This window comes from Hippopotamus amphibius, chromosome 15, assembly GCF_030028045.1.
Source record: "Hippopotamus amphibius kiboko isolate mHipAmp2 chromosome 15, mHipAmp2.hap2, whole genome shotgun sequence".
Lineage (NCBI taxonomy): Eukaryota > Metazoa > Chordata > Mammalia > Artiodactyla > Hippopotamidae > Hippopotamus > Hippopotamus amphibius.
The window spans coordinates 28047339-28060956 of record NC_080200.1 but is presented as its reverse complement, the minus strand read 5'-3'; the positions used below and the strand labels follow the sequence as shown (position 1 = coordinate 28060956).

Here is a 13618-nt window from a genome sequence, read left to right as displayed (position 1 = left end):
GACCATCTCTCACTGCATCATCTTTGATTAAAGTGCATATAGCATTTAATTAAGATTGTTTACAAATAGAATGGCTACAAAGCGATTTTCTTACTTTAAAAGCATTGACATTTAGAAATGAGAGGAGTACAATAGTTGTGAAACAGGCAATACTTAGTGAACATCAGTTCCCGTCAGCCCTTCTTTATTCCCAGATGTTTAGCCAAAGTCCCGAGCTGTCCTACCCTTTAGCAATCACTACAGGGCAGCCTCCTCCGCCCCAACAAAACGCTGGCTATACTCTAGCTAAATTCAGAGTGTATTAGATTTCTAGCAGAAAATCAATTACATATCAGTGTACTATAGTCATTTAAAAGAGAAATAGCAGAAGGCCATGAAGGCAAGATCTCTTGGGGACTGCTGGTGTCATGTAATCCTGCAGGGAGAGCGCGGGAGTGTGATGCAGGGTGGCCTCCGCACCCCGCCCCAGCAAGGAGGCTCCCACTCTGCTCCGGGGGGGCTCCCCCAGCTGCAAGGGGCCAGGTGCCCACAGGACGCTGGTTGGAACTCCCCCCTCGGGTCACTTGTTCTACTGCCCTAAATGGCTTCGTGTGTCCCCACCCCCCGATTCTGGAAGAGAATGCAGAGAAACTGGCCCTTAGAGGCACTGGGGTTCTATACTAGCTCAACACAACTATGAGAGAAGAAAGGGGACACAGAATGGGTGAGCAGACGTTGTCACAACGGCGGTGGGTGTTTTGAATACTGGATGGTGTCCAGGGCAGCCCCGATGTCGTAATTCTTGGTCTGCAGGAGCCTGGTGAGCCAGCCACCTTCATCAGAGAAGCCCATGGAGAGCATCTGCGAGAGGGACTCGATCAGCCGGGGGTCAGCCTCTGCCAGAGAGAGTAGTGAGAGCCATGAGTCACAGGCCCCACGTGCAGCCTGTGTGTGACAGCACCCTGTCCAGGCAGCAAGCACCCAGGGCCTGCAGGGCCTGGCCCTTTTACAAGGTCTGGACCCTCACAGGGACCCTCCAAGGCAAGGACTGGCAAGCTTTTTCTGTAAAAGGTCAGGGAACAAATATTTTAAGCTGCTTTGTAGGCTGTCTGGTCCCTGTCACAGCTACTCGACTCTGCTGTTATAGCATAAAAGCAGCCAAACAATATGTAAACAAATGAGCATGGCTGTGTTCCAGTAAGACTTACATTTATGAACACAAATTTGAATTTCACCTAATTTTCCCATCTTGACTTTTTTCCAACCATTATAAAACTGAAAAAAGCATTCTTAGGCCATAGTTTGCCACTCCCCACTTTAAGGCAAAGATAAATATTGGTAGCCCAAGGGCTAAATTTGGCCCACAGATGGGTTTCCACTTCAATATTGTTTTAAACGTCATTGCCATGTGATGGTGATGAACCACAGCAGGGTGTGAGTGGCCTCTTTTATTCAGTGTGTGTTCTCCAGATTGGCACAGTCTCTACCTGGCCCTACTGCCTACCACACCACCTACTTTACAGTGGCTCCCTGCCTGGCTACTACTGGAACCTTGGCTATGACCCGTGCTCTAAAGTCAGCACTTTCCATAAGGAAACAGTGAAGACAGATTCCAAGTCCACTTTTAGTAGTGCACGCCAGTGCCAAAGGCAGTGCCACCACATCACATCTGCCTTCGTAATTCTGGGTCTGGATGATAAGTTTTAAAAGTTATGAAAACTTGCTGAGCTTACCAAGGCTCAGTATAGACAAAGAGGACAAAACCAACTCCTAATTTTCTCTTATGTCAGTAGGTAAGCCCCACAGTAGAGAACATACCGTCTTCCTGTGTTGCTAAAAGCAAGTATAGGATGCTCTGAACGGAAAAGGCAGAAATACAAAACTCCTTGAAATCTCTTGCCTGGTGGCAGATGTGGGTACAATGCCGCTTCCTTCAGCCCCGTGGGTCCTTCCTGGGAAGGGTCCAGAGAGCTTGGTCCTTCAGATTCAGGCATCTGTAGAGACTGGAGTTCACCTGTAGACGGGTCCACCTCTTTTGAAGACAAATGAGTCCAGTCATCATCTCCTCCTGAACAGTTATCAGACTCCATCTGTGCCTGGAAGAAAACTGCCCCCATGAGCACAAGGACAAGGACAACAGGCCGCGTGACCACAGCCTCAGCTCCCGGGGGAGTCAGGGTGTGGAGGACTGGCAAGAGGCTTTTGCTTTACAAAGTTCTAGCAGAGGCTTCACAGAACCACTTAAATGCCACCAACAACTCTGCAACAGAAATGGGTGCCGCTGGCTGTGTGAGTGACAGAGAGGGGCTTGTGCGTGGGGTGCTGGGAGAAGCGCTGGGCAGCCACCACCTCCGGGGATGGTGTGGGAGAGGGTGCTTGCCTCAGGCTGACCCCCAGACTCCAGGGCGATCTTGTTCATTTGCTCCGCCAGAGTCTGTGCCGTGGCCTCCACGTTGCCGTCGGGCCTGCTGGGGTCAGAGCTGCAGCTGCTGGGCTGAGAGTTACACTTCTCTGTGCTGGAGCTGCCCGGGGAGGCGGGTGTCAGGCGGCTTCTCTTTCCTCCATGTTCCACGTCAATGTCAACTTCAATGCCTTCCAAGCCAAGGAGAAAACAAAAACTTCATTAACAGCTAACATCCCAGGTCAACTTCAGAGTCAGAACTAACTCCATAAACAGACCTTGTTTTCCCCTAACCATGCAGGCCAGCAGCTGCATGGCAGGCAGGGCCCGGCCCTCAGAACAGGGTGAGAGCCAAAGACCACTTGTGTCCAGAACCACCCATGCCACAGTGCTGAGGACCACATAAAGCATCACCCTTGCGTGCAGCGGTCTAGTGATGTGAGAAACCTGCACACTGAACACGATGAATTCTGCTTAGGCAGGCAGCCTGTGCAAGCTCTGTGTGTGCCCCATGAGACTGGAAGCACCAGCCGGCGTGTCCACCTCCAGTTTCTTACACCCTGCGGCACACGCTCACTGAGGGAGGGCACAATCACCAGGCTATGTTTTTAATTACTTTTAATTTATCAAAGGACATGCTCATAGCTTAGAATCAAACAATTTCAAAAGACTATAGAATGAAAAAACAAGGTCCTACATGGGGAACCATATTCAATATCCTGTGATTAAACCATAACGGAAAAGAATATGAAAAAGAATGTATTACTGAGTCACTTTGCTGTACAACAGAAATTAACACATCATAAATCAACTATACTTCAGTAAAATTAAAAAAAAAAAAAAAAGACTATAGAAGATTCCCTGCCCCACTGGCACACAGACTGGCCCACTCCCCAGAAACAACTTTCAACACACAATGCTCTTTTTCCTTCTTTCCTGACTGCTCAAGTTTACTGTTTATTTCTTAGTCTAGAAGATCAAGACTTTACCTCCCCTTCCCCTATCCTTTCAAAAGTTCAAGTTTCGGGAAGAACAACATTCAGTGTTCATGTTAGTGCCACTACATAAATATTGTTCTTTACTGGGCCAAGCAGTGGGCTTATTGCCTCATAGTTTTTCTGTTTTTGTAGCACTGATGATGCCCCCCTTCTCATTTGCTAACTTTCCCCATATACTCCTACAGCTTCTCTATAGTGTTTTCTAACCAGGTTAAGTATATCAGACACCCCACCCATTCTGTTTTTTCCCCTGGAGACCATCCCTGGTGGGCATGGAGCTTCCAGCTCCAGCCTGGACAGGCAGCTCTCTGGGCCAGAAGCACAGCTCCTACACCTCTCCTTCCATCCTGGCAGTTCCTCTCGTCACTCTTTCATGTGTTGGGTCCCATTTTCAAGCACCTCTTTCTTCATTCTGGGTTTATTTCTTCATTTTGGCCAGAGAGAAGGTTCAAGCCCAGGTAAGATGATTAAGACCTTGCAGTCCTGACAACTTTGTTCTGCTCCCACACTTGATCATTTTAGTTGGAGACAGAATTCGAGATGAAAAAACCATTTTTGATGAGACTTTTGAAGTCACTGTCTTCCAGTTCTTGCTGTTCTCCTTGAATTCCCAAAATTTTACAGCAACCTGGAGAGTTTCAGGAGTCTCTTTACCCCAAGGGTTCTGACACTTGACAGTGAGCTTTGGTGTGGGGTCTTTTTCAGTCATTGTCCAAAGCGTCTGGGGTCCCTTTCAATCCAGAGGTTAACGTCCTTGTGCCACGAGACTATCTCGTATTCTTTGTTCATTTCCTCCCTACAGTTTCTCCTGTTCTCTTTCTGGAATTCCTTCATCCTATACTGGATTAATCCTCAAATTAACCCATCTTTTCTCTTTCTGCCTCTGTTTTGCTTCTAGAATATTTCCTTGAGATGATCTTAAAATCTGAAACTTCTTTTGAAGTTGTCTTTTCTCTGCTATTTTCTTCAATTTCCAAGAACATTCTTATTCTGTTCCCTTTTGTTAGCATTTTTATGGTATCCTGGTTTTCATAGATACAAATATTTTTTGTATCTCACTGAGAATGTTAACATTCTCTTCCCTATTAAGTCCTTCCTCAAGTTCCTTCTTTCCCGAGAGTGGAGGTTTTTCCCAAACTGCTGGGGATCCATGGCTGTCTGATCCTAACGAGGCGCTAAGGAAAAGCACTCTCTGTGGGGCAGTTATCTTCCAAACCGGTGCCCAGCAAGGCACTGGGATCCTCGACAGCAGAGCTGCTGGATGCTTCTCTGGTGCCTTCAGCCTCTCCTTAGCAGGGACTGTCCAGCTCCTGCTGGACTCACTCTCATTCACAATGCCCAGCTTCAAGCTGGTGCCCACCCTGTCCCGTATCCCTAGTGTTCCCACATCTCAAGCTTCCCTGGCTCAAGCTCTCCAGCAGTGAGATTAAACACCAGGTCTCCTGTGAGGGTTGGCAAGGGCCAGCATCTGGCTGAATGGGACTCTGAAGTCTCTACGTGATCCTTAACAGGGGTCTTCAACCCCTCCCCTTGTTCCCCGGCTTCCCTGGTCCCTGCACAGCGCCATGCTTCTCAGCGGCATCCCTATGCAGGTGCATAGGTTTCTGATGCCTCCACCCTATTGGTTACTCTCTCCATCCATTGCCCATCTTCCAAAGTTTGATAACATTGTTTTATCTTGTCCTCTATTACTTTTTTCCCTCTTTCTTTATCCATGTTGCTTTATTTTTTACTTAATCCCCTACTGTTACTTTAATAGAGTTTGAGAAGCAAGCAGAGATAAAAGCCGGCTTAGCCACTGGTACCCCCATTTGCAAAACTTAAATTGTTTTTCTTCTACCATTCCCCCCACCCTGACCCCCGCCCCCAGCTCTTCATTACGAAAGGTTCAAGCAATCAAGAAAAGCTAGAAGAATACAATGAACACCCCGTATACTTCCTCACTGTTTAAATGGCTGCACGATGTGATGCTTCTGTAAATAGATTACTGAGGTTATAACTAGGGTTTCTCCAGCTTAATGATAATCTGAGACTTCAGGACTTACGAGACTGTACCAGTCTCTGCCCTGCTGTCCCCAAAGCCTCTGTGTGGGCGGCACGTATGGAAGACCCCATGACAAGGAAGGGCCCTGCTATTTTTCATACAGTGACTGTGCCCTCCAACCAGGTACAGCCCTGGGCCTCGTGGTGTTGCTCAACTGGCTCTCACAGCGCCCACCAAAAAAAGGCCTTGGGATTTTACTTTAAAGTCACTGACTCACTGCACAGATTGCCCTCTGGAAGGTGTTAGTGGTTATATCCCCTCTGGGCCTCTGCTCTGGGAACAAATGGTCCCTTCTACGCAGTCAGCAGAGTGAGTCACCCTGTTAGTTCCTGGTAAGAAAGGAAAATACCCGTAACTCCAACAACAGAGTTTAATCCATTCCTCGAATGGCTCTCGTCAATGGAAATTACTCAAAAGCATATTTTACTGAAATGTTTCTTGTTTTGTAGAGGTCCAGGCTCCTCCCTAGTTAGTAGAAAGCAACTCCATCCACTTTGAAAGATCAGAAAAGGCCTTAATCCTTATCCCAAAAAGCCTCTGAGCACTTCTAAAATTATTCCTGTGTGTCCTGAGTGGGGAATCCAGGTCAAGTTCTAAAACTTGACAAGCTCAGATGGGTCTCAGGATGGAGAGCAAGTGTGACACAGTCTCCTGGGAGGCCTTCAAAACACGCAGACCCCAGGCCCTACCCAAGACCCACTTAACAAATCAAGGGACCTGGGACTCCACACTGTTTTAAAGTCCCCTGTCTGAACCTAGACTTGGCTTTGTGAATTCCCCGGTTGTCTCGTTCATTCTTTTAGTGAAAAAACTTTGTTCTTCAGAATAATTAGTTTTAATAGAGTTTCCATACACCAAAATACATACGCACACACACTAAACAAACAAAAAACCCAACCCTTTGTTGGTGATTCTGATGCTCAGCTAGACTTGAGAACCACTGTGCATTTATTGTCTTCCAAAGAAAAAACAGCCCATGGCCCGTAAGTAGCAACCCATTAGTTGGAATTTCTTAGACTTCTACTATGTTTTTCATTATGTCTTAAGTGAGTGGCAGGGTTTAAGAATAACCTATTTCCCAATTATGTCATCACTACTCCACTGTTACCCTCCTTAGAAAGCATTAAATATAGAATTCTTTTTCCTCACTCTCTCAAGAGCCTTTAACTCCAGTACAGAAACCATGTGTGAACTGAGCTATTTCACGTAGCAGCAATGCCGAGACGTCACTGCTGCTTCCGTGAGCGTGAGCAGAAATGGTCTCAGTTTGGAAGTCATGGCAGTCATGCTCTGTGAGCCACAGGGTGGGTGGCAGGTGGGGCGGGGCACCCTCCTACAGCATTCTTTGAGACACGGGACACAACCTTTGGACAGACCGCGTGAACACTTCCTGCCATTGCAGTCACAAGGATGCGCTCTCTTTTAGTCCGAGATCCCGGACCCATCACAAGTCACCTGCACTAGCTGAGTCTCGCTGCCACAACACAGGCAGGCGCTTTCTAAAGTCTTGGAGCTTTTGGCCTCAGGCTGGGTCACCCACCCAGACACCTACCGTGGGCCTGCGCACTGGGAACCCGGGGGCACACAGAGAACATTCCTCCCTCACTCCTTTCTCTCCGGCACCGGCAAAAACCCAGCACTCGTGAAGTGCCAGGAAAGGCTGGGGGTTGCAAAAGAAGGAGGGAAAGCAATATGGCATCTCAACTAACTACTCACCCAAGTCCTTGAAGAAACCCCAAAGCTCACCTTAGGAGAAATACAGACTGGTCTTCTCCCAGAGGACAAACAGGCAGGAGATGACAGGCCAGCCCTGCACCTGAGCTTGGTCACCCTCCCCAGTGGGATTACCCCAACCAAATGCTAGTTGAGTCCACTTCACCCCGTGTAGCAAGCTCACGAATCTGTCAGGGAATTCAACCTCAAGTGGCCTGTAGTGCAGCACTTGGCAAAGGTTGATAGGAGACAACAAATCCTTACTGGTCTCAAGGACACATCAGCTGCCACTCCTCTGCAGTATCTCAGCTTAAAGCCACAAAGTAGCCACCTGCACACTGGTTACCAAAATGCTCTGCTGATAGCAAAGGACAGACAAGGCAGCCACTTACCCAGAGGACTGAGGGCAGCCGCCACACTCTCCCCTACATTCTTGAGGAAATTCACACTGGGATCCTCCGATGGACCAGAAGCTTTGATTTTAAAAAACGAAAACAAAGATACATTTAATTCAAAGCAGGTCTCTCAATGACTGATACCTGACAGTCCTGTCAGCTTCATCCCAGGAGCCCTCCCCCCAGGGCCTTGTCCCAGCAACCTACACTCCAGTGCTTCCCTCTCTCTCTCCCTCCCTCCCTCTCTAGGCCACCTCTTAGGCCCCTTGTCCTTCAAACCACTCCCCCTACTGCTCCCCCTTCATCTGGTGCCTGTGAACTCCGCAGGGAGCTAAGTACACACAGTATAAAATTATTTACTCAAATCAAACAAATATCCCCATCTTTGTCCCTAAAGATGAAGGGAATCAAAGGATGTAAGATTAATAAAATCAGAAGAAAACCAAAATCCCAAAGTTCAGAATGCAAGCTATGTCTAAGTTTTTAACTTGGGGACCGTATTTTAAAAGACTTGAGCAAATCTGGCTGACTGTCCTGACAGCTAGCATGAGAGAGAAGGGAGCACACTGTGGAGATGCAGGTGCCAGAGGGGCCTCCCATCCGTACATGGGGCTACCTCAGAGGGCAGCACGGGAAGGTGGGCAAGGGCAGGTGTGTTAGTGGCCGTGGGCACTTAGGCGCCTCAGTTTTCCCACCTGTACAGTGGAGATAACACTCCATGCTTTGCGGGGTTTCATGAGGATTAAATGCCATGAATGGCCACGAAGTGTGCAGCCCAGCTGCAGGCATGTGGGATCTCAGGACACAGGGAAGGCCCTCCAGCTCTGCTGGCCCTCACATCTTACCCTTCAGAAGCCAGCAGACACAAGCCTCACCTGATTCTGCAGAGGGGCCAGGGTGGGGGTCCCCCGCTCGAGGAGGACGTGGGCTCCAGTTCCCCGGTGGGCCCATCTCCCAGCCAGGCCACCCGAAGTGCCCGTGTTTCAGCTTCCGGAGCCAGCGGCTATGAGAGAAGCCCTGGAGGGGGGGTTGGGGGGCAGAAAGGGGGCAGAGTGAGCACAGGTGAGAGGGCTTGTGCCACCGAGCCCACCCTAGGCCCACAGGGAGGCCCTGCTTACCTCGGAAAATTGCCCGAAGGGGCTGGGGAAGGCAAGCTTGCCGTGCTCCCTGTGCACGCCCTTCCCCTCGCAGGCAGAGCACAGGTCATAGTCAGGGCAGACGCTGCACTTGTAGCGGGTCCCCACCACCGGCCCATTGCAACCATCGCAGATCACGTTGGGGTGCACCATGTTTCGGGGCACCTCCTGAGCACACAGGGGGCGGTGGTCCCGCCGGCATTCCTTCTTCTCTGCAGGCAAGGCAGAAAGCCACCAGAGTCTTCATGAGCCACGGAGACTCCTACTTGTCACCCCTATGGGGCCATCAGTCAGCAGGCCCCTAGCACCACCCTTCAGACACCAAATCCGCGCGAATTCAGGTGCTCAAGTGACAGTAACAACACAACCTCAGAACCTGCTAGGAGGTTCCCAGTCCCTGCACCTGTAACCTGGGGACGTGTGGCCCAGGCAGGAGCAAAGCAACAGAGTTGCATCTGTGTGGCTTTGGCCTTGCCCCGCACTAAAATAAACCCTCAGCTCGTGGGCACCACCGAGCGTGAACACAGAGACCCTCCGACCTCACCCCGTGGTAGACACAGACTTATTTCTCAGGCCAAGCACAACCAATGATTCTGCTCCTGTCTTAAACAGCCTTCAATCTCCGCACCTCTTCTTTGGAACTTCTCCCTAACCTCAAGCCAGTTTTACTCAGCAGGAGCACCTGGCTTGAGACAGCATCCCGGAGCAGCCCCTTACCTTTAATGTAAATACGGAAGATGTCATCCTTCACATATGACATCGCCATCATCAGTTCCTCGTCACTGGAAAAGGCAACCAAGTCCCCGTCCTCATCTAGATTGTTCAAAGGATAGCACATGAGCACTCAGGGCTTCTCAGTTGGACAAAAGCGGCTGAAAAGGGCTGAGGCCAGTGCTAAAGGGGCACCTTGAGAGCTATAAACTGCAACGCATCTGTCTGAGCTAGGGGAAAGCAGGGCTCAGGCTCGACTGCCCATTCACTCTGCCAATGCCTGGAGGGTAAGGATTCCAACCTGGTCCCTGGGTGCACTCAAGAGGCAGTGTGTGTGTGCAGGGGCAGCAGTGGTAGCACCTGGCCACCAGCCACTCTGCCTGTGGGCCAGATGCCCCATTACAAAGGTGCTGTACCTGTCCACATCCAACCAGACCCAGCCCCCTGTCAACTATAGGAGATCCCCATCTGTGACCTGCTCCTCAGGGGTCCAGCCCCTCCAAAGGTCTTGGGCCTCTTGTGGCTTAGGAGAGTAAAGTGGAATGCATCTGCCTGCTTTCTCCCCCCAAAAAATTAAAGTTATGTAGTTGTACGAAGTCTCCAATTTTTAGATGTTGGCTCAAACGGTTTAAAGAATCACCATGCAGGACAAACCACACCATACATCTGTAGGCTGGGTCAGGTCTGCAGGTCACCAAATGCAACATCTACCATAAAAACGGACTGTGTCAAAAGGTGAAAACAACCCAAATGTCCATCAACTAACGCACAGCTAAACACAATTTGCTGTGACCCTAAAACTGAATATTATTCAGCCACGAAAAAGAATGAAGTACTGATACATACTATAACATACACGAACGTTGAAAACATTACGCTAAATAAAAGAAACCAGTTACAATAGACTACATACTTTTACGTGAAATGTGCAGAATAGGGAAATGCACAGAGAAAGCAGACTAGCGGTAGCTTAGAGCTGAGTAGCTGGGAGAATAGCTAAAAAATACAGAGTTTCTTTATAAAGGGATGGAAAGGTTCCGAGATGACTGTCATCATGGCTGCACAAACCTGTGTATATGCTAAAAACTGAACACTTTAAATGGATGAATCCTATGGTATGTAAACTGTAGTTCAACAAAACATTTTAAAAAAAGGTGGAGGAAGTCCAAAAAAAGGGGGATATATGTATACGTATGGCTGGTTCACTTTGCCGTCCAGTAGAAACTTATTATAAAGCAATGGAGAACTCCATTAAAAAGTTAAAAAAAATAAAAACACAACGATGTACTCTGAAAATAAATTTCAAAGGTGGAAAAAGAAAGTGGGGGGACGGCCAGGACGGCAGCAGTGGGGAGGAAGGTCCCAGCGCGGCCCCGCCCCCGTCCCAGTCACAACAACCTCGGCCAACCCCGCCCCCAGCAGCCATGGGTCTCGCCAGCGCAGCTAGAAATTGAGCTGCCTCCTGGGCTGCGTCCCCGCAGCACCAGCACTTCTCAGGAACGTTTTCATCTGGCTCCTCCATCCACGGACCATGGGGTAACGCCTGCACTCCGCCCGCCTCGGGCCTTCTGCGGTCCGTCTCCGACCTCTCCCCCACAGCTGCCGGCCCGGAACCCGCGGGCCAGGCCGCACGGCCGCGTCCTCCCCACCCGGCCGGCCCTTCCGGGGTAACACCAGAGTCCCCGCCCGGCGCCAGCAGGCCCCGGCTCGACAGCCACGGGACGTCAGTGTAACCCGAGTGCCCCTGCGAGCACGCCGCGCGGCCCGCTGGCCGGTGAGGACGGCCCGGCGCGCCCTGGCCAAGATCTGCAGCATCATGGCGGGGGGGCCGGGGAGGCCGCTCGCGCCGCCAGGCCTATGACTCGCCAGCGGAGCCTGGCAGCGCCTGACGCCGCAAGGGCCGGCTGTGCCCACCACCCCTCATCCCCAGGACGGCACCCGAGGCCGGACTCGGGACCCACGCGGGCGGCCGTCCCCCCGGCGCGCAGTCGGAGCAGAGGCCCGCCGGCGCCCCCGAGCCCGACGGGAAGGAAGAGGCGGCCGCCCCGGCCGGCAGGGCAGGGCTGCGTCACGGCCCCGAGCGGCTGCCGCAGGCCGCCCGGCTCGCTCACCGCGGTAGTGCGCCTGGAAGCCGCCGGGCCGCAGCACGGGGAACAGGGCAGCCACCCGGCTCAGCAGCCGCTCGCAGGGCCGGGGCCCGGCCGCGACCTCGGCTTCCGCTTCGGGCTCCGGGCTGACACAGAAACTGAAGCGGCGGATCTCGCGGACGGCGTCCTCCTTGCCCAGAAGGTAGGCCTTCACGGTGATAGACGCCATAACCGCCACAGAGGTAGCAGGAACGGAGCCGCGCGGCAGCGGGCGCCGGCGCGCGGCTTTTATAGGGCACGCGGAACCCCCCCCCCCCCCCCGCCCCACATCCGGGGGGCGGGGCCTCCATGCGCCGTGTGCGGCCCCGGCCGCGCGGCCGTCGCGCGCGAGCCACCCAAGGGGAGCCCCAGGCTCACTACCCCCTCCTCGCCGCTGGGTCCCTTCATTGCCGCCCCCTTTCCTCACTCCCCCTAATGCTCCAGGGACCCCAAGAGGCCGGCCCCCGCTCTCCGACATCTAGGTCTGGCGCCCGCCTCTGCACCTGGGAAAAGGGACCGGCCAGGGTCCCGCCCCAGACCCCTCCCAGGCCTGGTCTTGGCCATGACTCAGCAAAGCAGAACCCAGGCCGCCCGGAGATACCCAGTGCAGAAGGGAGGTGGGCAACACAGACCCGAAGCCAGGAAGCTCCCAGGCGCTCAGCGGGCACTGCCACCTAGAACAAATCGGCTCCCAAAGTGCTGCCCTGACCTTGCCCCTCTTGGCAGCAGCGCCTCCGTTTGTAGCCATCAGCGTTTCAGGTGCCAGGCGCCTCCACTACCCCAGCACCCTCCGTGATGGCCCCTTACTGAGCTGAGGGACAGACCCGCAACTGCAGCCTGAGCACCAGACGAGCTCCCAGTTTGATAGGGGGTAGGGTTGAGAGGTGCCAGAAGAGCACAGAATCTTCCCATCCCCACCTGAGTGGAGGGCCAGCTGAGGCTTCCTGGAGCCTCAGTGGCCACCAAGTGTTCACTGCAACCCAAAAGACTCCGCATTGGTGCCTGGACACCTACTTGTCAGCAGGTGGTGCCCAAGGGCCTGAGGGGGTCTCAGGTCTGTTGGCCTCATGGGCAGCCCAGTAGCTGGCTCAACAGCCCCCAGCTAGGAACCGAGAAACAAAGGCTTTGGGCCTCTGTTGCCCAACTCCCTCCTGTGCTGGGCATCTCAGGCTTTATGTGACAAAAGTGACCTGTTCAAGTGGCCTGGGGGAAGGGGGTTGTTGGGGGTGGGTGTCTCAGAAGAAGATAGACAGGAAGGTATGTCACCCTGTGAATCCTCCCAGGTGGGGTTCTGTGAGTAGAAAGTCAAACCTGCTGAGTCAAATTCATGCTTTTTCACGGTGGGGTTTCATGGTGGAAGCCGTTCAGAACTTCAAGGGATGGGAAACCCGCAGACCACAGGAAGGTCGGTTGGACTTGGTTAGTCAGGTGCAAGTACAGCAGACACCTGTCCACAGGTGTGGCTTTTCCTTCCCAGAGAGCTCCAGAGCAGGCAAGGCTTTGAACCCCTGCCCAGAGCAGCCCTGTAGAGAGGACAGTCCCCTCTCAGGCTTCTCCCTGCATCCCTGCTGTAAGCCTGGGAAAGTGACCCTCTCTGCCTACTGCCCTACAGACAGGATCCGGGGACAAAGAGGGAGCAGTGCTGGGCAGAGGCTGCGGCGGCGCACAGGTGTCCCTGTGTGACTCAGCAGCTTGGGAGCCTCTCAGCCCCGGGCAGACCAGGGCAAGAGCCCAACTTCCTGCCCCTCAAAGCCTCATGGTCCCCATCTGAGAGCGTGAGGGGTGCACAAGGAAAGCCCTGTGGCTCTCGGGAACCTCAGGTTTCAGGAAGGGCTCCAGGAACAGCCTCTGTCTAAACAGGCAGCTGAGACGAACGTGGCTCCTAGAATCACTTTTGATTTCTTGCCTTTTGGCTCCATTTGGGACAGTGGTGGGTTTGCAGGGTGGGATGGAAAGCTCAGGGAGAAAGGGGGTGGAAGGAAATGGGGCTCTGGGAAGCAGGGAGAGCCCCGCCCCTGGGGAGCCCAGGTCCTGGCCTTCCCAGCATGCGCCACTGCTGAGCCCTGGCCTCCCCCTGCCCTCCCCCAAGGCTTGCTAGAGGTAAACAAGGCGGTA

At 52.6% G+C, this 13618-nt stretch overlaps 1 protein-coding gene across 2 annotated transcripts in view; it reads right to left on the bottom strand.

Annotated features, from left to right (window-relative positions):
* Nucleotides 1-22: 22 nt before the first annotated feature.
* Nucleotides 23-13618, bottom strand: part of SQSTM1 (sequestosome 1) — a 37379-nt gene continuing 23783 nt past the window's right edge. Inside the window, exons 1-8 of one of the 2 annotated variants that reach the window (XM_057710425.1) lie at nt 11489-11749; nt 9384-9479; nt 8649-8878; nt 8406-8547; nt 7528-7608; nt 2360-2571; nt 1880-2075; nt 23-875 (exon numbers count right to left, since the gene is read on the bottom strand). In XM_057710425.1, the coding sequence (XP_057566408.1) occupies nt 718-875; nt 1880-2075; nt 2360-2571; nt 7528-7608; nt 8406-8547; nt 8649-8878; nt 9384-9479; nt 11489-11693 (1320 nt within the window). In that variant the 5' untranslated portion in view covers nt 11694-11749 and the 3' untranslated portion in view covers nt 23-717. Of the gene's footprint in view, nt 876-1879; nt 2076-2359; nt 2572-7527; nt 7609-8405; nt 8548-8648; nt 8879-9383; nt 9480-11488; nt 11750-13618 lie in introns of those variants that run through there. The other variant, XM_057710426.1, reaches the window with a different exon arrangement.